Source organism: Pollicipes pollicipes, unplaced genomic scaffold (assembly GCF_011947565.3).
Source record: "Pollicipes pollicipes isolate AB1234 unplaced genomic scaffold, Ppol_2.1 Scaffold_6138;HRSCAF=7277_pilon_pilon_pilon, whole genome shotgun sequence".
Classification (NCBI taxonomy): domain Eukaryota; kingdom Metazoa; phylum Arthropoda; class Thecostraca; order Pollicipedomorpha; family Pollicipedidae; genus Pollicipes; species Pollicipes pollicipes.
The window spans coordinates 18,197,540-18,221,352 of NW_023596818.1; the positions used below are offsets into that span (position 1 = coordinate 18,197,540).

Genomic DNA, 23,813 nt, shown 5'->3' on the forward strand with positions numbered 1-23,813 from the left:
CGAAGGTGGCTTCCTTGTCGACCTAGGTCAGATTCGAACACTCTCATGGTGAACACATGGCCTCGTTCCAGGTCACGGCATAGCAGATCAGGGTTGACAGCGTCCAGCTGCCGACTCAGCTACGCACCTTCATCAGAAAGGCACGACCAGAATCGGCTCGGCGGCGGCACGCCACAAAGAAAGCCGGTCGACAGGAAGGCTTCGTTATTACAATCAGCCTTTCGATTCCATAAATCTTACGGTGCTCAATTATCGACGTACACCGCAATGGGCCAGCGGAAGAATGTGGCACTTACTACAAATTTCTATCCGACCGAGCCTGACATTAAATTGGTGACCTCTGACCCAGGCCGGGGTTCCGGGCGCACGGTGGGCCACCTTTCACCCTCGTGACCCATACGCGGGCACGTCAAAACGCGGCCGGGATTGACGATGGATGGACGTCTGTGTTGATGGACTGGACGTCCGCCGTACGACCGACAACGCAGACGTGTCCGTTCCAGTTGCAACACGCCGCGGTCTGGCTGATCAATGTGGCGTTAACGAGTGCGGACGTCGCTGAGGAACTGCGACGATTACTCCCACGACTTAAGCTGCGGGCATGATGCCTCCGTTTGGATATGTAGCAGTTTGGGAGCAATTGATAGCATTCAATTTGAGACAGGGAATTATACAGCACGGAGGGTTATGATCAGGTACGGGCAGGCCTATGCATTAAGATAACCATAACATATTACCGCCACACAGGGCACTTTGACAGGGCACTTCGACATTCCGACGATCCACACTGGTCATAACTGAGCTACTTGCTCGCTTTTCCTCGGCGGGAAAGCCACATCCTTTAGACGTCTGACCACTACATACTACAAATCGTGTGGGTCGCAGCCATTTTCCACGGATCTTTCATAACTGTTTAAGCCGTCGCATAGGTTGATGTTCACATTAATATTAAAGGCTTCAAATACCCGAGCTGAAAGCTAAGTTATTACGAATAAAGGAATGCATCAAAATGTATGTTGTTCCAGGCATTGCTGCCAGTCATTACATTTATCTTGTCCATTAACCACGTAACACGTTCGTTGAGGTTTTTACTTTCTTTCCTTGTCGAGTGTGAATGCTTAGTCTGAAGACTCTGGCTCATCCGCACCTTAACACTCTCCACATAGCAGCCACCGTTGGTGGGGTGGGGTGGAGCAATATCATGACTGCGCGGGCTCCCGCTAAACGAACGGTTGCGCTCCGCGGTGTCACGATCTGGCTGCGGGGGAGCTGGGGGATGATGTTTACCTATAAGCGGAAAAGCTGAGCACCAAATAAATATTGGAATAAAAGAAGTCGGAAAAGGAGATCGGCTGAAAGGCCACCTATCGCTAGCTCAGTATCACCCAGAGACCGGACTGATTATGTGAGCTGCATGTACAACGAACATGCTGTCTGCTTCCGGAAGCAGGAGCTGACAGACCTCCTGCCGCTGTATTTGGTGTCTCCCTGAAGTATCTCGTCTCCAGTGATCTCCGCGGCGCGCGACGGGTCGCCGCACTCTGGCGGGTATAGCGGCCGCGGTGAGCCTCTCCCCCCCCCCCACGCCTCGTCCAGTCCGTTCCCTCCACTCCCGGTGCCGACTCGCCTCCCGGCTCCAAAACGTTTCTCAGTTTCATTGGATCCCCTGACTCTCCTCCATTGTTCTGGCGCAGCGCACGTCTCCAGTGCGTTTCCAGACCCGAAACTGGCGAGGCTCCGGCACCTGCCGCGTCCCCGCCGGGCCTCCCCACTCGAACGCGCGAGACGAGAGTCGGCGGGCGACGTTCTCGGCGTGACGCGACGAGACTGGCGCACCGCCTGAATAGAAACGCAGCGACGATGTCATAACGGGGGCCTTGGCCCCGTCGGTCGGGAATGCCCCGGCTCGCCGGCCGGCGCGTCCCGATCATCCGAACAACTCGGAGAAAGCCGGAGGCCGCGTGTTTTTGTGGGCAGCGGGCCGTTGTTACCTGGCGCTGTGCAGTGCCAAGACGTAAGCGTGCGGTGCGCAGTGGTGAGCAAAAGCGCGTCCAAGACGAGCAGTGTGCCCATTCAGGCAGAATTGTGAACTTTCCTCGGCATGGTTGAGAAAGACTTGTCTTGAGCATTTTATGTTACGTGCCAATGCAGTCTGAAATTAGCCGGTGTCTTAGTTTTTTTATAAATTAGATCCGAACCCTTTGAATGGATGGATTTCTGGGATCAGCGTCCACGCTAAGCAGTGCTGTTGTGTGAGCCCTGACCCCACCATCCGATCGCGCAATTCCAGGCAACGGCAGAATTTAGTTACGCAAGCTTAACGTGCCGCAATGCTCCGCACGGTCCGTCCTGCCCTTTGACGTTAACTGACCTTTAACGCGACCGCTGCCACCGGCCGCAGGCCATATCTGCCAAGGGCAAATAGCGAGCGCCCTAAGGCGACTCGAACCCACCCTGCCATGGGCGGATGGATCGGAATGCAGGCTCTCTAACCAACTGAGCCACCGGGATGGACTAGCTGGCGCAGAAAGCAAACGCCAAATGCCAAACAGGTCTTTATCTGACCGTGTTGTACCTGTCAACGGATCACATGACTTACGTTACACATCCACGGAAAAGATCACACCAAACATGCGAAAAAATAGTCACAGTAATATCTTTCTTCATCAGGTGAAGCGTGATCATGATCATGAAGTGCGAAGTTCATCAGGCGCACTCGCAAGCCTTAGGAACGGAAACCCCGGCGCCCGATGTTGCAGGCTCCGTAGGCCGCGGGGCGTTGGGCTCCCCGCAACACCAAGCGCTGGCCAACGGGTGGATGAACATGTGTCTGGAAGAAGTACCTTCGAATGTTTCAGGAAACAAATTCGTGCATTTAGAAGATATTCAGGGTGAGCATTTTACCTGCGTGTTTTTTTGCATTGATAATAGGAACGGAACAGCATTTACAGCGGCGTAAACTGGTGCTGAAGTCTGGCAGTGGAACCAGAAAAATAATAAAAGTACAATCCATGTTTTTCGTGTTGCTGTAGGTAGCTGTTAATTTGTTCGGAGGAAAATCTCCAACTTGAACATGTAAAATATACGTAACGGACTAATTTCTGAGGAGTGCGAATTAATTTTGAACGACATTCAGAACCACCAATTCATGGCGGGTGTTCTTCCGCGCCCGGCGACCGCCGCCTGGTGGCCAAAGTCTTTCGATTTGATGGAGACTGCTGCAAGGGGCCCCGTGAGAAGAACACAGAGGACACGTTATCGTTCTTGTTCAGGGATAAAGGGGTGTTTAATCCCAGCAACGGGTGCCTATCGGCTGCTATTATGGAGACACGAAGGCGGGGTTCCTTGGTCGATCCGCAGGCCCTTACAGGGATTTATCATGCATTTGTCCCCTCTCCGCACTCCCTGTTAGGCACTGTGGGCCCCTGACAGACGCGGTCCCCCAAATGACGGCCTTGATTCTGCTTGGGAAATGGGCACTCAGGCCCAAACCGATATGGAGCAAACTGTGTCGCACTGGTGGTGCATGACCGACACAGAGGCCCTCATCAACACTGGGGGCCCCTGATCGGCGCGCAGGGCCCTCCGACCGGCATTTCAGGACCCGGCCCACAGAACCAGAACCCTTAATACGACCTCCGGCCAGTCCTTTGGGCCCTTCGGGCTCTCAAATCGGGACCTAAGGGGGGAGGAGGGACACTTGCCCCTATGCCCCTGCTACCTGTGCCGCTTGTTAACGTTGACCTATCTGTAGTTTCAAAAGAAGCACATTTTAATACACAGACAAGCACAAACACTTTCAAACAAACCCTGAATACGATCTACGACCGACCGGTGGACGCGTCGGGCTCTCGAATCGGGCCGTTAATCGTTGGTCCTGAAGGGTCCGAAGGCCCTCGGAACCTAAGGGGGCAGAACAGTTCCTTGACCGTCCTTAAAAACAACTCATGTTCTCGGGGGAGGTGTGCCCCTTACAATTATAAATTTATTATGCGTTTTTCGTTAGGTGTCTTTCAACCAACTGTGAATTTATCGCTTTCACGAACTCGAGACGGGCTGTGGGTGATCTGCCGTTTTGCGATTGAATCTTTTCTCCGAAGTAGTTTAAGGACGGTGCGCTACCATATCCTAACCACACATAGGCATCTATGGCGCAATATACTCAATCACAAAAATCGGAAAATATTCAGCCCCTGTGCGTCTCGTGCAGCTTGGCGGGGCGTCGCTGTATTACATCTTTGAAAGAACATTGGCGACAGCCTCGACGTCAAGGTTAAATGCGTAATTGGCACATGCTTATTTAAAAGTTTTCGGACGGAATCGTTGTAAATCTCTGCTTCTGTTGGCTAGCAGGTAGGTCCAGAGCTGAGGTCATGCCGGCGCGAGAACACCTTTGAAAAGTTAAGCGACATTGCCTTATGCAAAATGGTAAACTTTGGCCCGATGTCTGAGTGTCCAAATCCAATTCATAGCACGGGTGGGTCTTTTGCCTTTTTGGATATTGTCACAGGAATTTAATTTTTCGGAATCTGATTTTGACTTTGTGAGTGGTGTTGTTCCCTAGCTTGAGCATCTGCAAGAATCAGCTAGATAAACATTGGGAATGCTGCTGCTACCACCTGAGATAGCATGCCTTTGGGTTATGAGTACAGCATCATTCTGAGTTCAACATCATCAGCAGCATCATTCACAGTACAGCTCAGAAAGGTGGCACATCAAACAGCACCAAACTATTGACCAGTATATAAACAATCTACCCACTGCACTGGGTGCTGACCCAATATCAGCACACCTAGCTTCATGCTTCTGTGTAGAACTTAGGCCAGCCTAAACTGGGCTAAGTTTTGAATTGATTTGTATTAAAAAAATGTGATATGGGTACTTTTTCATGGGAGACCCTGTAAGATCTGAGTTCTCTTCAGCATTACTTCTATAAGTACTTGGATTGCTGTCAAATGTGTCAAAACCCAAGTGCTCAAGCTTAGACATATTTACTGGCTAATTATATTGTGCTTTGGTTGTTTCACTATGTAACTTCACCTGACCACTGCTCTCATGCTGTATTCACATGTTGTGTGCTGTTCTAAAGCCACTGATGTGTTTTTTCAAAAGTTCTTTACTGAAGTTTTGGTAATGTTTTTTGCCATTTATATTGTCTTTTAATGTGTCTGTGTTTGCATATGCTTTGGCCTTTACTTGATGCTTTTGCCTGTTGCTTCAAGATGTAATGAGTCAAAGTGCACTGTTTTAACAGGCTTGAAAGCAAAAAGAACTGATGAAAGCATTTTTGTTTGGAGCCATGGTGCAGTGAGGTGTGAAAAATGTTATTGTGATGCATGGTAACATGTGCTGTCCTTGACCACTATGATGTGGGGCTGATTTGCTGGTTTTGTTATACAGTGATGGATAAAAATGCAGTGTGATTGGCTGATATGTTTGTGACAAACTCTGCATTGTTTTTGGCGGTACACAGCTAGAATTTGTAGCACAATAATTTGTTGTTTATAAATGGTTCAATATGTCTCTCGCAAGTTGATAATCACATATTTGACCATATTTCAAAATGAATCTATGTGCTTCCTTGATTGGTGTTTCACTCAAATCATTTTGTGAATAAGGATAAGTGTAACTGGCAGGAAATGGTTTGAGGTGCACCACAAGACTTGTGGAAGACCAAAAGACCAAAAAGACTTATGACTAAAAGATCAAAAGACTTATGGAATCTATGACTTATGGAATCTTAAAGACTTATGGAATCTAAAAGACTTATGGAAAGACTACAGGAACTTCCTAACTATTTATTGCATCCTCACATCAGCTCTGAAATGCTCAGGTTAACAATGCACAGCATTTCTTCTTATCTGCCATGTAGTAGCAGATGACTAGGAGTTTACACTACCATGCAACTGCAGCACAAATAGATTAGCAACATTTCATGTACACCTAGTTGCGCTGTTGTAAAAATGTGCCATTATTTTACCAGACAAGTGACACATTCATGATAAGTGGCACATGTGATATTGCTGGCAATTATCATATGCATGTCCTTGTTTAAAAATGCAATATCAAAAGACCCTGTTTGTGAAAGCAGACCTCTTGATCCTTTTAGAAGTGTTGAACACAAATGATACATCCATGTGATTTTGATGGTCTTGAAGCAGGTCTCACAGCTTGCATATTGTGTACAATCAGTGGTCTCCAGTTATTGCCCTGAAACCCGACTGTATTATTTTACAGAGTTAAGGGCCACTAGTTTGACCAGACAATATGGTTTTCCTGACTGCTGCTACATGGATCCGAGCTGCCAAGCCGGACAAGTTTTGGCGGCGGCGCAGAACGTTCCGTTTGTCCGCTGTAAGTACTAAGCCATTGAAAATACCCAGCCTCATTTCGTTCGCTCGTTGTGGAATCCTGTCCATGCCTTCCAATGGCTTGTTGAGAGATTTCTCTCGATATGCGTTTTGACAGCTTTACTTGGCCCTCTGCTGTTATCATTCCATCACGTTGCACACTGCGTGTCATAGGCCCTTGTGCCCTGTGGCGTGTAAGACAGATTGTGACATTGTGTGGCCTGTATGAATAAGTGCGTAATTCCGTCACGGTTTACAGCACTACTATGGGAGGGCCAGAAACTGCTACAAAGTGGCAATCATTAAAGTGGAGAAGGCGCTCCAATATGCGACGAAGGGGCGCAGGCAAAAGAAAAAGGACATGACTGAGGTAAGTACCAGCAATAGCACGTGTAGTTATTCGGTACCAGTTTCTGCGTTTTGCGTCGTGGTTTGAAGGGTGGACTGAGTATTTGGGATTTGTCACTATTGTTATGGCTGAGTATTTGGGATTTGTTTGAAGTGGCTAGGCTGGCTCAGTACGCGGGCCCCGAGACCCGGACCAGGCCCGCGGACTGCGAAGCACGCCATCCCGAATGTTACATGCGCTGGCACAGGGTATGCTAGGGCCATTATCCAGTTTTGACATGTGCGTAAACTTTCACGCAATCCACTTTGGTGCATCTCATGTTTGCTGTCACGCGACTCCGAGCGAAATACGCCGCGGATGGGATTCGAACTGAGGTCCTCTGGATGAATGACAATGCTCGCTGGGCATGACTGTATGTCCACCCTCAGATGTGGGAGCATCGTCTGACTGCTGGCTGTCGGGAGCACGGCGCCTCGCTGCCCGTGCTCAGGGAGGGGCTGATGCGGTGCAACATCCTGCTCAACCGCAAGGTGCTCTCCGACCTCGCCATCTGGGAGCCAAGGACATTCAAGGTAGCATGCGGAAACGGGGGGCGTGCTGGCCGGCTGGGACTGTTTCTCCCAGCGCCATCTATGCGGAGGTCGCTAGCATGCGTAAATGGGCTAAGGCAGGCGTGGCTGGATTCGTGTTGGTTCATGCACGGCTCGTTCGGTCCATAGTACTGTCATGTTGAGTGTGCGAAAGTCGAAAGGGTCGCCTTGGTTGTGTTGTGAAGCGAATAATCGTTATCAGTTGATTCCCTTGAGTTGCCCCCACATAAGGTACAGGCATGTTGTGGAAAACACATGGATGCAGCTGCACAGTCAAATTCCAACTTAGAACAGGTGTGATGCTGGCCTATCACCCCGCTGATTTCGACCACGTGGTGTCTCTTGCAGTCTATCGTCGATCTCTGCAAGGCCAAGGTCGCTGAGGACCGGCCACGCGGTTTGGCGGATATCCCTGACCGGCCGGACCACGTGATCACGCGTGGAATGTTGTAAACATAACATGGCGAGCTACGTGATTGCATTTGACGCCGTGGCTATGCCCCTGGCATATTGCCTATCAGCGTTGTGTTGATAAAACTGTGTGAAGAATGAAGGCTTGTGTCATGCGAGCGAAGACGATTCATGTTTTGAATGCTTTGCTGATAGTCGTAGCAATTGGCGCGGCCTCGTTCATGAGCTACGAGATGTTTTTTGAGTGGTTGCGTGAGTGCAGTGTCCTCACATATTATGAGGAGAAATATAGCAGGGGAGTGCATATCGCTGTTTTTATTTTTCATGGTTGATTATCTGCAAGTGAGTAGCAAGGACTATCAGATTTTTTAAATGTCACTGATTACGGATGCTATGTCTGCCATCCGTCCTAATCCACAACGTTTCGTCATGATAAAAGGTAGCTCCATTGGCGGGAGGGAGCTGCAGTGTGAGGGAAAAGACCGTGATAGTTAGGCTCTACGGTTTTGTGAATGTTGAAACATAAACATGCTGTTGGTGTATACAAATCAATCGCACGGTTTTTGAAATGCTGCTATTTCCTAACTGGCCCTGACACCTTACCAGTAAGCTGTGGCAGCCGTATGAACTTGAATAAAGCGGCATGAACGATATATATCTGGCAGACGTGGCTGATGAACCATGATCTAATACTGAAGATGACTGGTGTTTAATAATGCAGATGACTGTCATGTAGCGGTGGAGGCGATGAAGGCAGTGGATTAAGTCGGATGAGGATTTTCCGTTGTCGAATGCTGCGCGGCCGTGGCAGTCGGGGCCGTTTGCGTTAAGGAAACGTCCGTGGGCGCGTACGCCGGGCGCGAGATCACGGACACGGAGTAGGGTTCTGGAAAACGCGCGGAATTATCGTGCCAGGTGAGAGAGCATTCTGTTATGGTGCGGAAACCATGGTTGCATTTTTGTTGTTGTTTTGCCTTGTTTTTGCCCGGTAGCGAGTGGTCAGCGCGCGTTACAGCAGCGAGCGGTGCCAATGGCAATGACCAAAGCTGTATAAGGAGCCCAGACCGCATTCATTGCATGTTACGCGGAAAATGTCTGTGATAATAACGGTATCGGAGCAACAATCTCAGCACATGTATGCTGCAAGTTTGAATATTCAGCATTTGCTCAATAATCTAGGGAGAGACTGAATAGCTGACAAAGTCTGTTGACAGCCCCATGCCCCAGGCTCGTGGGACTGACTGACATCAAGCCATCATCATTTGATGGTATTTGGCTGAAAGCCTATCCCTTTGAAAAGCCAGTAACCTTGGATCAGATTAAATGTTGCCAAAAATATCAAAAACCTAAGAAGTCAGTGGATAACTGCTTGCTCAGCCTGTGGGCTGGATAGTGGATAGCCAGAAAGTGAAAGCATAAATTGGAGGCAAGTATCATCTGTTAACATTTTTTCACACTAAACTGATTCAAAATTTAGCTCCATCTGGCCTGGCCTGGGTTTGGTGCACAACAGCACAAAGTTTTGTGTACTGACATTAGATATGTGCTCAGCACAGTTTTTCAGATTGGCTTTGAAGTGTTGTTGATATTTTTGCAATACACTACAAACAGTGATACAAAAGCAGCAGAATCATGTCACCTTTACCCTGAGAGAATCACTGGTGCACACTATGCTGATTACCATCGCAAGCATTGAATATTGTAGCCCATGCATTGCAATCATTGAACAGAAGTAGCCCATGCATGGCAGGATCTTCACTTTTGTTATATGAACTGTGGTCACTTTAGAAGTGTGGACCATTATTAAAATTTACTCTTACACATACATCATAGATCATCCCACATTTCCTTACAGAATGTGAAATTTTGACTCCATTAGCTGTTGGTTTGAGCTGAGCTGGTGGCATCTAGGGTTGCTTTGTGTTCAAGTGGCAGATATTTCAGTTTGAGCTTGGCTATCAGTATTGCATAGTTTTGTAAGTGGAAATAATTCCATATCTTCCCAAACTTGTACATGTAGGATGTAGCTGTGCTTTTCTCTTTTTATTTATTGTTATCTTGCTTTTGTTAACATAAGGTCCTTAAAACTTAAACCCACCTGGGGTAACTAATTTGATTTTAATTCTTCTGTAACTTTGGTAGTTATGAACCACCCATATCAGCTAGTCTGCAGACATTCCTCTGGGGCATGCAATTAATTGCATGTTGCCTTGCATCATTAAGTGGCTGAAAGCCTACAGCTAAAAGCAGTGGTGTTAGAATTAACTTTATAAATCATCATCATCATCATCATCACAAATGTGCTCACAGGTTATCCATTATTGCAATGCATCAATTAAGAAAAACCATGCTGTCATTCCAGTGCCAGATATTGAAAACAAAAAGCCATTGTTTTGTCAATGATGAATGTAAGATGGAATTTGACTTATAGGGGAATTTAGAGCAGGCCAGTGTGTTTATGGTGCACTAGTAACAGAAAAAGCCCCTTTTGGGTGGCACTAGGCTAGGCTTTTGGCTGTCTTCTTTATTTTTCATTGCACATCGCACTTGAGTATTTTGTCACAAAATTCAACTTGAGGGATAATGTAAATTTCTTCTGGTCAAAAGCATGTGGTCATCTCCCATAGTCTACTAGCCATCAAAGAATTGTTAGTATTTACATGTATCTAAGATGATTGCTGTAGCCAAATGCCCCTTGTGTCACCTATCCATGCCACATGTCACAAGTAAAGGGTGCATAGGTTTGACATCATCAGCCTTCCTCCTCAGGCGAGAGGCCGCGATGGATGACGACTTTGAGGAGCGTGACTGGCCGGACGAGGGTGCTGATGCCGACTCGGAGGGGGAGGACGCGGCGCCGCGCGAGGACCCCGAGCAGGTCATCCGCGAGTGCATGTTGTTGTTCGCCTCGCCCGACTACATCATGGAGCCAGGCATCTTCGGCACGCTGAAGCGGTACTTCTCGGTGAGCGGACGAGGCGGTTCGGGTGGGGGAGCTTCGCCGGCAGCGGCGCATGTGGTCGCTGGTCATACATTGATTGGTGTTGTCCTGGCAGGTGGGAGGTGTCAGGTGCTGCGAATGGTGTTGAATCCTTGAATCCACAATTAATGTCTCCATTTTTTGGAGACACTAATTGTGTTTAGAGGTGCTTTGTATTGAGCATCACATGCTCATGTATGGCTGGGTTGTGTTGTATCCTAGTGCACCGTCATCATGCTGTATATCAGTCACGCATCACGAAGCCCGCATCTGACCCTGACCCCGTCTCAGGCGGGCGGCGACCCGGAGACAGTGATCGAGACCATCTCGAGCAACTACAAGGCCATCTCGGGCCTGGCCAACCTTATCGCCGAGTGGCTCATCCTCTCCGGCGTCGACATTCTGGACGTGCAGAGCCTGGTGGAGAACCACCTCAAGGACATGATCCTGCGCACCTTCGACCCGGCCAAGGCCGACACCATCTTCAACGAGGAGGGCGTGACGCCCGCCTGGCTCTCGGAGATCATCAAGCACCCGACGTGGCGGTCGCTGATCTACCGGCTGGCCGAGGAGTACCCCGACTGCATGATGCTCAACTTCACCATCAAGCTCATCTCGGACGCCGGCTTCCAGGGCGAGATCACCAGCCTGTCGACGGCCTCGCAGCAGATCGAGGTGTTCTCGCGTATCGTCAAGACGTCCATCACCAACATCCTGTCGCGCTCGGACGACGACACGCGCCGCCACATCGCCGAGTTCGCCGCCATGGTTTGCCACGGCCAGCACACGTACATCTACACGCAGGCGCTGCTGCAGGTGCTCTCGCAGGAGGGGCGCGCCGGCGCCAACGCCAAGCGGCTCTCGCAGGAGGTGACGCGCTCGGCCGTCGCGCAGGGCCAGAACGTGACGCCCATCATCCTGGCGCTGAACGGCGCGGCGGCGTACCCGCGCGCTGCCGGCGCGCTCGCCTCCATGCTGGCGCGCAACGCGCTCAACCCGGCCGACATCACGGCACTGTTCAAGCTGTTCAGCACGTCCGACCCGCCGCCCGTGGAGCTGATCCGATCGCCAACCTTCCTCGAGCTGCTGATTGGGGCGCTTTTCCGACCGGGGAATAAGGTGGGTGGCGAGTGGGCGAACAGACACACAGAGAGAGAGAGAGAGAGGGAGGGAGGGAGGGAGGGAGGGAGGGAGGGAGGGAGGGAGGGAGGGAGGGAGGGAGGGAGGGAGGGAGGGAGGGAGGGAGGGAGGGAGGGAGGGAAACTGCTCTGAGATAACGCGAGGCATCGCGTCGGTGTTGCGGTGTCCATGTTGGTACGAAATACCGTGTCGGCTGGTGCTGGTTTGTTTCTGTTTTCCATTTCGACGTTTTTGCATGACACAGTGTTTGGTTTTGTAACCTTCCACACGAACATTCTTGCAAGTTCCTGTTGGCCATTTCGCTGACGCCCTTTGAACACGCCTCGCTTTCATTGTATTATTGCATTGTAGGAAGCCGGTGAGCTGAAGCGCCGCCCGTCGTGGAAACCACTGCCGTTGGAGCTTACCACTGTTACTCACGTCCAGACCTCTGCTTGCGGCCCCAAGCGTCGTCACCCTCTTGTGTCACGTCCCTCCAGGTGAACCCGGACCACCGGCCCAAGTACATCTACCTGCTGGCGTATGCGGCGTCGGTGTGCGAGCAGTGGCGGCGCGGCCAGCGCGACAGTCTGAACCAGGACGAGCTGCGCGCCACCATCCAGGCGCTGGAGCGCGTGCATGCCATCTGCAGCAACAGCAAGGGCACGCTCGAGATCATGTCCGAGCTGAACGCGCTCTACCAGTGCATCAGGTGGGAGCGCTGGCAGCGGCGGTGCTCCAGGGTCGCTGGGTGGTGGGGATGAGCGGGTTGAATGCTTGGGCCGTTTGCTGGTGGTCTGCCGGTCTGGAGCACGCGTCGGCTGACGTGCTGCGTGTGGTTGTGGTCTGTTCTCAACCGCCGTAGCTGCTGGCCATTGCGTACCAGGGACACAACATGTCTGACCAGCTGGCAGTTACGAATTTGTCGTGATTTGACGCACATGTCATGACTCTGAAATGCTCCACTTAAGTCCGATTGATGCCTTGCATATCTGATGAGTGTCCGTGCCGTGCCTTCTGCGCCCAGACACGGCGTTCCCGAAGCTCGCGTTTGTGGAAATAGCGGCGGAGTGCCTCGCCGTCGGGCTCCCAGCCGTGTCTGACTGTTTCCAACACAGCCGCCCACGAGGCGCCCGGGCGGTGGGTGCGTCCTAGCGCTCCGCCCGCCGCCGCCGGGGCCGTGTTTTAACAGCTCCCCGCCCTACCCTGCTCAGGTTCCCGGTGGTCTCTGTGGGCCTGATTCAGTGGGTGGAGGCCACCGTGACGGAGCCGTCCTTCTTCAAGCTTTGCACCGAGCACACGCCCATCCACCTGGCCCTGCTGGACGAGGTGGTCACGTGTCACGCCCTGCTGCACGAGAAGGTACGCCCGCCGCCGCACCTCCCGCCCCCCAGCACGACGTGTGCACGTGTGGACTGGTGCTGCAGGAAGAGGATCGCCGTCCACATGAAGGCAGATGGACATTTGTGTTGGGTTATGGTGCGATGGAAATTTTCCAGATATGACCATTGCTTAGGAGACGGTAGGCATTGGTTGGTCGGTTACATTGCTGGTGATGGAACGTTTATATTTGGTAGGTGATTGGCTTGTTCATTAATACCTTTAGAACTTAGGTTCAGGCTTATCCAGCCGTTTGCTGACAACTGCCTGTGATTTGGACATCCTTACGCCTCCCCCCCCCTCCTGTTTTGTATTTTGTCACTTGTGTGGTGATCATTCCTATGCCTTGCCTCCTCTCTGTCTGACACGTGAACTGGGTCTGCCCACTGTTTGACCCCATTTGACCCCTGACCGGACGTTTCTGACCCCTGGCGTGACCCCTGTTTGACCCCTGACCTGGTCTGTCCGCCCGTCAGGTGATGCGCCTCTACGTCCAACTGTTCGAATCGGACCAATCGGAGCTCGAGATCCTGGTGCAGCTAGAGATGCGGAAGATGCTGCTGGATCGCATGGTGTGCCTGCTGAGCCGCGGTTGCGTCATCCCCGTCGTCAAGTACATCCGCAACTGCTGGCAGAAGTCGGACACGGACATCTCGCTGATCCGCTACTTCGTCACCGAGGTGCTGGACATGATCGCGCCGCCCTACTCGCCCGAGTTCGTCCAGCTCTTCCTGCCCATGGTGGAGAACGAGGAGATCACGGACAGTATGCGCGGCTCGGGTGACGACCTCGTCACCCAGTTTGTTGTGCACTGCAAGGGCCAGATGACGGAGCCCTGACAGGACGCGGCGCGGGCGGACGGCGACGGTGACGGGGCGGCGGCGCTCGTCGCGGCCGGTGCCGGAGCCCCGGGGTGCTCCGGCGAGCCGGCGGCGGCAGCGGCAGCAGCGGCAGCGGCGGCAGCGGTGGCGGCGACGGCAGCGGCGGGCGGCAGCCCCCGGGGTCTGGGCAGCCACGGGAGAGCGGCGGATGCCGGCCCGAAGGCAGCGCGTCGGGTTAGGTGGGCCGAGCACGACCCCAGCCCCTGAGCTGGAACGGTGCACAGGGGACGTGAGAGCTCCGCTGGGAACGGAGGGCGAGAGGAGGTGGGTCAGGAGGACTTGACCGCCGCGGCAGAGTGCAGTGCCGCGTGCTTATGATCTCGGCGTTCATCTCAGCGGGGCCACGTTGGAGTGGAGAGGTGCGGGGGTCAGTCGGTGCTGGCTGTGTGACGTCTTTGTGATGCTGGTAGTTGGGGCTCTGAAGGATATGCCTGCTTACCAGTGCTGGTTGGTGTCTGAAACCCCCCGTCTGGGGGGGGGGGGGGGGGGGCGGCGGGGGCGGATGTAGGCAGCAGTGGTGTACAGGAGTGCGGTGCATTGTCCACAGTCACCCTGTGTGACAATGTGTGTCTGCGCGTGGCAGAAACCTTCTTTGATGCGTCCTCCGCACACTGCTTCCGCCGCGGACAGTGACTGGACGCGTGCGGTGCTTTTTAGGTGGGTATGCCGATAACACCGGTCACTGCGATGCGGTGCATTGCACGCCCTGTGACCCAGTTTTTCCTCCCGCCTGGCCGTCAGAGGAGGTGGATCTCCGATCTGGGGCGGTGTGTACAAAGTTGATGCGTGACGGCGGTATGGCTGCTTGGAAAGGTTTCTATAGGCACACAGGTGATCTTGCTTCGTCCCCATCGCGCGGTGTTAATCGCCACGTCATGCTGGGCATGGACTGCCCCTTCCATGGATGTTGTTCATACCATCATTTTTGTTGATTGTGCTTGTGAATTTCTCGTTATGCCTTCATCGTGAGGGTGTGGTGGCAAAGCCATCCTGGACCGTATTAGGAAACTTGCGAATACCACTTTGCAAACTTTATTTCGTTATCGAGAAACACCACATGTCTGCAAATGGTGGGTTATTACGTGAACTCGTTCCGATAACATCTCGTGTCAAAGAGTTGGTCTCAGCGCGGTGAGATTGAGTGCCACGGTGCGACCACGGCATGAGCGGAAGCTTACATCAGCGACTCATGTCTAAATTAGGTCACCATCACGGCATAAAACGCTCGCAACAAGGCACACAGGCAGAAAAATAACGATACAAAATGCCGACTCCGAGAAAGACAAGTCCAGAGGCCAGGCACGAGGCGCGGCTAACCAAGATTCGCCATCAAAAACTACCCCGTCCCCTTCAGTCCGATCAACTAGCGAGCAGTCTGGCTGCTGTTTACTTCTGTGTAATCCGTGGCCAGCTCATTCTGGTGGTACTGTGTCCACGCCGCGGCAGAGGCCTGGCCTGGAGTCTCGTGGCGCCAGGGAGGTGTGGGTGCACCCGGCTCCACGCCGCGGCAGAGGCCTGACCGGGAGTCACGTGGCGCCGGGGAGGTGCGGGTACACCCGGCGTCTACGCGGCAGAAGCGTTGCCTGGAGTCTCGTGGCGCCAGGGAGGTGTGGGTGCACCCGGCTCCAAACCGCGGCAGAGGCCTGACCGGGAGTCACGTGGCGCCGGGGAGGTGCGGGTACACCCGGCGTCTACGCGGCAGAAGCGTTGCCTGGAGTCTCGTGGCGCCAGGGAGGTGTGGGTGCACCCGGCTCCAAACCGCGGCAGAGGCCTGACCGGGAGTCACGTGGCGCCGGGGAGGTGCGGGTACACCCGGCGTCTACGCGGCAGAAGCGTTGCCGGGAGTCTCGTGGCGCCGGGGAGGTGTGGGCGCACCCGGCGTCCCCGCCACAGAAGCGTTCCCGGCTGTCTCGTGGTGCCGGGGAGGTGCGGGTACACCCGGCGTCCCCGCCGCAGACTGAGGGCCGCCTCCCACCAGGCCGTGCTACTCCCGGCCGCCGCGCTCCGCAGTCGGCTGTCGCCAAGATGGCCGCCCCCTAGTGTGCATGTCGGCCACCATGTCGAGGATATGACCAGGGCCAGGCGAGGTCGCTCTCCCGCATCGGCACGTGGTCCACGCTGCCGGGCGTTCCGGGCGTCAGCGGGCCGGGCGGCAGCGGCGCTCCCTGCCGGAGAGGATGCGGCCGTCAGGGGTAGGGCTGGGCATCTCCCGCGAGGGAGGCGGGTATTGGGGAGATGTCGGGGAGTGGGAATCCCTTCCATGGACTCGGACCGTTTCCAGCCTTGTGACGGTATCGTCAGGGCTGCGCTGGGAAACAGGTGCGGTGCATCCAACAGCTGATGTGGATCAGTCGCCGCCGGCGGACTGCGATCTGGAAGATGTGGCCTTCCTGATCACAGATGATGCTCGCAATCGCCTGTTTGCGCTGCGAGAGAAGCTTGGTATCTCAAGGCATCGCAGGCCGAGGCCGCACAACGACTGTTGTTTTTATGATGGACTTTCAACCCGTCCTTTCTCAGCCTGTTGCGTATTATCTCGAAAGCACTATGCGATAAAACATCGAGGTCATAAAAAGCTGACCAAAATTCACCCGTAGCTTGCAAACGCCGCTTTGATATGATGAAATGCTTGCCGCACCGCCTCCTGATGCCTTTTCGCTAAGCTTGATGGGGGTCGTTCCGAGGAGTGGATACCAGCTCCCGCCCTCCCGTTTGCCGACATCGTCTCACCTGGCGGTGGTAGTCGCACTCATCACACCCAGTCGGACCGCCGGGCCGGGCCGCTCCCTCCACCTGCGCGTGCCGCTGCTGTGGCGGCCGGCCCTCCGTCGCCGAGTGCCGATGGGGGCGCGGCGGGCACTCGTCCGTCAGCGAGCGCCGGTGCGGCGGCGGCGGACACCCCTCCGTCAGGGAGTGCCGGTGCGGCTCGGCTGGACTGGGCGCCGCCGGTGGCACGCAGCCCTCGGTGAAGGAGCCCGGGTAGCGGTCCGTCAGCGAGAGCGGGTACCCCTCCGCCGGGGTGAAGAGCGCCCGCCGGCTGTGGGGGCAGCTCGGCCGCGACTCCAACGGAGACGGCGCCTTGTGCAAGCTCGGAGGCCGCCCGAGCGGGAAGGAGGCCGGCGCTGGGGTGTGGAACAGCGACAGCCGGTCGGCCAGATGTCTGAAATGGGACACCGGTGATACGTCCCCACCGCTGGTCAGGTGGGACGTTCGGAATAAGTCAATACGGCAGCTGCTGGCCAAGCGTTGCGGCTTGATTTTCATAAAACAGATTACTTTAATGATAGTTTCATGTATCTTAAATTTATTCATCAAAAGTACGTTAAAAACGGTGATTTATTTCACTTCAAAGATTAAGGAGAATTTTAATTGGTGGCGATGCTTGCGCCCGGCACATCGAGGACTTCGCTTAAGAGGTCTTCACGCGTCACGACTGCCAGCGATGGGTCAGCAATAGCCTACCGGCACTGCTGGTTAACCATCAGTGGTATTAACGGCAATAACAACTAGTGACCATCAGCCATTGGTTGCACCGCCTTCAGAGATTAACATTCAGACCTTCAGAACAGATGTACCGCCTTCAGTCCAACGACCTCGAGCCGTCGCTCCCCCTCTCCCCTCCCTCGTCCGCAGCGCCTGCCCAGCTGACCTGTTCTCCATCTGCAGCGCGGCGATCGTCTCCGCCTGCTGGTCGACGCGCTGGCCCAGCCGCTGGTTCTCGCTGCGCCACTCGGCCAGCCAGGCGGTCACGTGCTCCACGATCACGTCCGCCTGCGCGTGCACGTCCTCCTGGCCGCGCAGCGTGTCGGCGAGCTGCGCGCGCAGCTCGGCCAGCTGCGCCTCCAGCCGCGCGCGCTGTTCGGCGCACCCGGCGTGCTCGGCCGTCAGCTGCTGCACCTGTGGCGGCCGGCACCTGTGACGGGGGTGGGGGGCGCCGCGACGCCCCACGACCGGGGTTGGGAGGCACGTGCGGGGCGGGGTAGGTAACGATTACCTGGCGTTGACTGACATGAATATTGGCGTAGGTGCGAGTCAGCGTGTACGTGCGTGCTTGCATGATTCCGCGAACCTGTTTATGTTCGTGCCTGCGTGTTGGCGCGCGGGCATGTGTATGCATACGTGTATGTGACGTTGACGTGTATTTTTGTGACAGACATCTGCGGTATATGATCAGCGTCACATTTTGAAGACATTACGATGAGTTCCCGAAGGGTTCCGGTAACCCTGCGGTTGCTACACCAGCACTCGTATCAACGACATGAAACACTCTTTCCTGCGAACGCCTGTGTCTGTTCTCCAGCACGCTCCCCAGCAGCCTCTCCCTGTCATCACCAGGTCCACTGGCCAGCAGCGGGACTATGTCCGACCAACAACAGTCCTGCAGCCTTCACCTGCCTCTCTCCCTCCCGTCAACTCCGGCGGTCTGGCTCACCTGCTGGTCGAGTTTCTGGTTGTTCTCTCGCTGCTCAGTCAGCTGACTGCTCAGCTGACTGACGTAGTCCCGCTGCGCCTGACATTGGTCCTGCGCCGCCGTGGCCTCGTCCCCGGACGCCGCCAGGTCCGCCCGCAGCCCACGGATCTGGCTCCAAACGAGGTATACCAGCTCTGCGGACTTCGACATCCAAGCCAATGACAACATGTCCACTAGCAACGCGACGCCTGGTGGAATTTAGCGAGTCATGCCTGATGCGTCTGTGTCCAGGATGAGCGGGCCATGGGCAGGACATTTATGGCCTCCCTTAGGACAACCTGAGGAGGCCCTTTGTCTGTCTGCCTGGTAGTCAAAATATTATCCACATGCGTTGAGACTGAACCTCGAAGAAGCTCACCGGAACTGGATGTTCATGCATGACTAAGGTGACAGTGGAAACGTGGAAACGTGTGGTGTCAGTGTGCCATGACCTTGTCTGATGTGACCCCGTCTGACCTTCCAAAGTCGTTCCTTCCCTTCCGTGACCTATCCTAACTTTCCCTGGCGTGGCCAGAGGGCGAGCTCACCATTTCGTGCTGGTGCTGCTTTTCTAGGATGAGTAGGTCCACTTGGGACCTGACCTGCACCAGGCGCTCGTCGGCTGCCGCCCGCTCCTGCAGCTGCTGCCGGGCCAGCTGCAGCTGCTGACGCAAATCCGACAGCTGCGTCTCCTGACGGCGGAGATCGCGGAAACTGAGGTTTAAATGGGAAGCAATTGGACCAATAATTTTGAACTTTTCGGTACCGCACCAAACTAGCACGTGCTCAGAAATGTGCAAATCAGAATCGCTACGACTATATTAACGACAGGAAGCGACATCTCGCAAAGTATCGTTCGGTTATGGCTCGGTGGGTCTGGCGTTCCGGCCTCAGTTGGGCTGATTGCCCAAAAAATCCGACGGTCTGATTGGTTGACAGGACCATGCGCGTAGCCAGTCGGTTTGTTTTGCGAACAAAATGACCTGGTACCTGTCTACACGTAACAGGTAACCGCTCAGCTTCCCAAGCCGCGCGAGGTGTGGTTCACTTCAACGAGCCAATTTTCCGATGATATTGTACGTAACAGCTAACGCACCTCCTTTTTGCACTCTTCAACACCGTCCCGCAGTGCCGTCAGACCCCTACGGAGGTCAGCCAGCTGGCGCTGACCGTCGGTGACCTTCTGACGCCAGAGCCGGTTCTCCCGGCTTAGCTCGTTGATCTCCCGTTCCAGGGAAGGTGTCAGGTCCGCGTCGGAGGTCTCCTTCTGGGACACAGGGAGGAGACACACAGTTCAAGTCAAACGCGCAAGTCGGCCGTTGGTACATCGAGTTGAGTATGACTGTTGGACGGTTGACGGTATCATCGACGATTTAGTCGTTTTCACGTTGCCGAATACCCAGTTGCCTACATAAAGATTGCACTTCGCCAAAATATTGCAACGTGCGAGGGACAACCGTTTTTTCATCGCTCGATTGGGCTACCTCCAAATCATGCCATAAATTACTGAGAGTGCTTGCTATGCGTGTGGATGTGTCACGATTGCTCCAATTAGACGGCCAAGCTGGCTGCAGAGCCCTGCTCTACACTTCCGCACTGGCCCACGAGCCCTTCACATCGTCGACAGCAGTACTATTGCAACATTCTACTGGGGATAGTGACCCGCCTGCCCTGGCCGTCGGCCGCCTGAAGCGGAAGTTGTGAGCCGCGAAAGCGGAGTGGAGCTGTTTGGAATCTTCGGGCTGGAACGAATCGGCGAGTTCTGGGACGAATCTACGGAATTCTCTGTTCGTTTGATTTTTTGCGAAGGGAGGAAAACGAACTCAAGATGACAGACGTGCAAATGCCGGAGAGGGGCAGACACACACACACACACACACACACACACACACACACACACACACACACACACACACACACACACACACACACACACACACACACACACGCACGCACGCACACGCACGCACACGCACGCGCACGCGCACGCGCACGCGCACGCGCACGCGCACACACACACACACACACACACACACACACACACACACACACACACACACACATATATATATATATATATATATATATATATATATATATATATATATATATATATATATATATATTGGGGAACATTTGTCTTTAAGAGATACAGAACTCCACGTGTGGTCTGTGTCAAACTATGGGGAATGCCCACCTGCTCCACCAGCTGCCGGAGGTACTCAGCGACGTCCCGCTGGTGCACGAGCTGCTGCTGGTGGCTGCAGCAGCCGACTGACCCCGCCTCCTCCTGTGGGCGGGAGAGGGGGGGGGGGGGCACCGTCAGAGGCGGGTACAGGCGAACATTGTGGAGGACGGACCGGGTCGCAGTGTCACCTTGTCTCTAATCACTAACGAACTCAGAGTGCGGTTGGCAGTGCGATGGGGATCGATCCGGTTGAAAACACCCGTTAAGTGTCTTTCGCAGGACCGCTCCTGTCGCAGTGGTGCTCAGTTGACCTCCCCACACGTGCAGCCACAGGTGTGTGGCATCAGCGCCTGAGGCGATGAGCAAATTTGGACAGGTGGATGTGCGACAGAGGGAAAACCTGCCCCAAACGCCGCTGGGGTAGGCGCTAAAAATGACAGTTGAAGTGGACGTAGCCGGCTAGGATGCAAAGCTCTGTTCGATCAGCTTGTCCGATCTTAGGCATAATGCTCCAGAAGAGGACAGAGAATAAAAGCTATCTCCGCTCATAAATTCACTTCGAGCGTGCAACAAGCATGCAACATGAAGCATGGTAAACGAATACCTATGATCACTACTCACCCCATGATTCTTCTGCATCTCCTCAGTCTGCGTTTCCGCCTCCAGAACGGACGTTCGACCTTGAAGTGGCGGATGACCTTGGCCCAGTGTGTCGGCCAGGACGCACAGTTCCGTCTGCAGTCGCTCAAACATTGTTTCCACCAGAGCGACATCAGCGCCGTCGTCCCCATCGCTCTCCTGTTCAGAGCGGAGTCAGCACATCCTGGTGAATGTTTGCCGGGGCACACATGAACCTTTTTAACGTATCGAGCACGAACATAAGCATCACAGCCCGCTGTTCTCATGGAGGGACTCTGTCTAACTACCTCACCTAACGGCGTGCGGCGAAATTGATTTTGGTCGATTTCATCAACAATGTGATCAAAATTTGATCCGAATGTTAATTTTGGTCCACTGGATCACGACAATGTTGGTGACGCGGGCACTGGTGTTTGGTTCTCTTCAGTTAGGACATGATTCACGTCCGGATGAACCGACAGAAAAACCATACGAAGCATAGTGACACCATTCAAGCTCGATTTTCTGCAGCTTCCACATCACAGCACATGCCTTAAGCAATCCGCGGTCGAGTGCGTGGTATGGCAGCAGGCTGTGGCGCGACTCTGACTCTGTTAACCCAGCGTAACAGCAAGCCGCAGCAGCTGTAACCCGGTGGTAACTCACTGGCCGGGCCTGCACCATAGCCTCCAGGGTGGTGACCTGTGACCTGAGCTGGGTCACCTTTTGGCCCAGCTGGCGGTTCTCGGCACGCAGTTCCTCTATTGCCGCCTCCTGTTCTCGCCGACTGAGGGACAGAGCAGGGCGTGGTTACGGGGTGGATCGCACACCCCTCGCTGAACAATCACACATGTCGCTGATCGCTGTTGTGTTTCACCGCTCTGACGGTGGCGGCCGTGTTCACATGCGTGACACCTGGAAGGCCCATCTGTTCATATGTGAGGCATAGCATGGAAAACTCGGATGGATTGTACTCGGGTAAACTCGGGTGAGATTGTGCTATGTTGTGGGACTGGTTTCATTCGAATTTCCAACGAATCCAGTTCCCTATATCCTGGTGCTGGCGTTTTAAAAGTCATATTTATTATCACCTTCGGATGACGCGTACATCATCATCATGCGTCATCACTTGCGTACACCTGGACAGATCTTCACCTATACATCCAAGGCATTCACGTACCTCGTCAAAGCATTGCTTGAACTGAGATCTGGCAGCCGTTAAGTCCATGTTAAGCTTTTTTACCTCTTCGATGTGTCTTTTTGTCCCCTGAAAAGAACAAATATTAAAATCCCTCTTCATTTCTGGCTTCAAACTCCCAGGTGATCCAACGTTCACGTGTCGCTTTTGTTTTTGTTTTGAAGTGTTTTAAAGTGTCGCACGTGTTGGCGTTTTCACTGATAAATTTTCGTAGGTAGGTGTTTGTGCAATACCCATCGGGTAGGCTAGAACGCGGCAATTTCTTTCCGTAATGTCCATTGAACTCGGCATATTAGTCTATACGAGGTGATCAAGGTATTTTGACAGTTTTCTGCAAGCACTTCAACACCATGTTAAAAATATGACGAACTGATGTGACCCCTACACCGAAATGAGCATGCCGCGCAAATACACAACGGGGTCGGCGGGCTTCACATAACAGCGTCACACCGCATAACATCCGCATCAAAGTCTCTTTTGTTCTGGTACAGCTAGCAGTCACCTGCGACTACCGCGTTAAAAGCAATGTTCGACATTTGAATATAATGAAGAGAGCATCAGCTATCATGAAATGAGCTCACTCAGAACTATTGGTATATCTTAGGTAGAAAAGATTGCTCTAGACAACACAATTTCTCCATCAAGTAAATATTCTCTCTCCATATGACATTGTTTGAATGCGCCATCGCGCCTTGCAAAACATTGATTGAGTGATCTTCAAAATGGCCTTCAGTTCAAAGTCCATCCACATATGGAGCATTCCCTGTAAACGCGCTTCGTCTATCGACGGAGAGGAGACGTTTCGAAACCAAGGTGTTCCGACGGCGGTATGACCCTTGACCAGTGCCTCCACTACGAACGAAAGGCTGGGCGGTGGTGGGAGGGGCATACCAAGGATGCCAGAATTATTTTCAATATGGTGTCGTAAGCGTAATGCTCCTTTTCGCCAACGCTGGGGAACCCGTCGCCGCTGTGGCCGAGTCCAAGGATCCGCAAACCAGGTATTGGAATGGAATTGGATTGATTAGAACTCTCATGGAATTGATTTGCGCCAACTCGTAAGCCTGTTGTAGCAATGAGTACGGTACAATGTGCCTCATGAGTGTTCCTGATCCCAAGTTAGCTTCATTAGCACGAACTCGATGATGTACCAGCAGATCCTCTGGCACACGAGGTGGGTTCTGCTGCTCTTTTAACGTCGGGTTTGAAAACCGCTCCCCGTCAAACGCCTCAGGCAGTAAGAACGAACCAAAATCGGGCAACATGCTCGGCCAGTGCTATTGCAGTGCTGATAGGATG

The 23,813-nt window shown here is 53.5% G+C and overlaps 3 protein-coding genes across 3 annotated transcripts; 2 read left to right on the forward strand and 1 right to left on the reverse strand.

Annotated features, from left to right (window-relative positions):
- The first annotated feature begins 4,207 nt into the window (after positions 1–4,207).
- mRpL20 (mitochondrial ribosomal protein L20) lies at positions 4,208–8,004 on the forward strand. Its single transcript, XM_037230059.1, has 5 exons — positions 4,208–4,353; positions 6,238–6,354; positions 6,610–6,720; positions 7,128–7,271; positions 7,638–8,004. The coding sequence occupies exons 2-5, from the start codon at positions 6,268–6,270 to the stop codon at positions 7,740–7,742; spliced, it is 447 nt and encodes a 148-aa protein (XP_037085954.1). The 5' UTR covers positions 4,208–4,353; positions 6,238–6,267; the 3' UTR covers positions 7,743–8,004.
- Positions 8,005–8,537: 533 nt separating this feature from the next.
- TH1 (negative elongation factor complex member TH1) lies at positions 8,538–14,051 on the forward strand. Its single transcript, XM_037230060.1, has 6 exons — positions 8,538–8,615; positions 10,470–10,665; positions 10,972–11,799; positions 12,300–12,511; positions 13,014–13,161; positions 13,656–14,051. Exons 2-6 carry the CDS (start codon positions 10,483–10,485, stop codon positions 14,016–14,018), a joined length of 1,734 nt encoding a protein of 577 aa, XP_037085955.1. The 5' UTR covers positions 8,538–8,615; positions 10,470–10,482; the 3' UTR covers positions 14,019–14,051.
- A 2,045-nt stretch (positions 14,052–16,096) lies between these two features.
- Positions 16,097–22,583, reverse strand: LOC119105394 (cytospin-A). Its single transcript, XM_037228861.1, has 11 exons — positions 22,497–22,583; positions 21,983–22,103; positions 21,320–21,496; positions 20,708–20,800; positions 19,607–19,777; positions 19,059–19,202; positions 18,493–18,639; positions 17,901–17,957; positions 17,710–17,849; positions 16,893–17,220; positions 16,097–16,225 (listed from the first exon to the last, which is right to left on the reverse strand). The coding sequence occupies exons 2-11, from the start codon at positions 21,998–22,000 to the stop codon at positions 16,097–16,099; spliced, it is 1,404 nt and encodes a 467-aa protein (XP_037084756.1). The 5' UTR covers positions 22,001–22,103; positions 22,497–22,583.
- Between the last annotated feature and the right edge of the window lie 1,230 nt (positions 22,584–23,813).

Excerpts from the sequence above, each read along its gene's own strand:
- TH1 (XM_037230060.1), top strand. The coding sequence starts at position 10,483 with ATGGATGACGACTTTGAGGAGCGTGACTGGCCGGACGAGGGTGCTGAT. Across the intron at positions 11,800-12,299 it reads TTTTCCGACCGGGGAATAAG|GTGAACCCGGACCACCGGCC; the intron begins GTGGGTGGCGAG and ends ACGTCCCTCCAG. Across the intron at positions 12,512-13,013 it reads GCGCTCTACCAGTGCATCAG|GTTCCCGGTGGTCTCTGTGG; the intron begins GTGGGAGCGCTG and ends TACCCTGCTCAG.
- mRpL20 (XM_037230059.1), top strand. The coding sequence starts at position 6,268 with ATGGTTTTCCTGACTGCTGCTACATGGATCCGAGCTGCCAAGCCGGAC. Across the intron at positions 6,721-7,127 it reads AGAAAAAGGACATGACTGAG|ATGTGGGAGCATCGTCTGAC; the intron begins GTAAGTACCAGC and ends GTCCACCCTCAG. Across the intron at positions 7,272-7,637 it reads GGGAGCCAAGGACATTCAAG|TCTATCGTCGATCTCTGCAA; the intron begins GTAGCATGCGGA and ends TGTCTCTTGCAG.
- LOC119105394 (XM_037228861.1), bottom strand. Across the intron at positions 18,640-19,058 it reads AGCAGCACCAGCACGAAATG|ATCCGTGGGCTGCGGGCGGA; the intron begins GTGAGCTCGCCC and ends GTTTGGAGCCAG. Across the intron at positions 16,226-16,892 it reads CGCGCCCCCATCGGCACTCG|GGAGCGCCGCTGCCGCCCGG; the intron begins GCGACGGAGGGC and ends CCTCTCCGGCAG.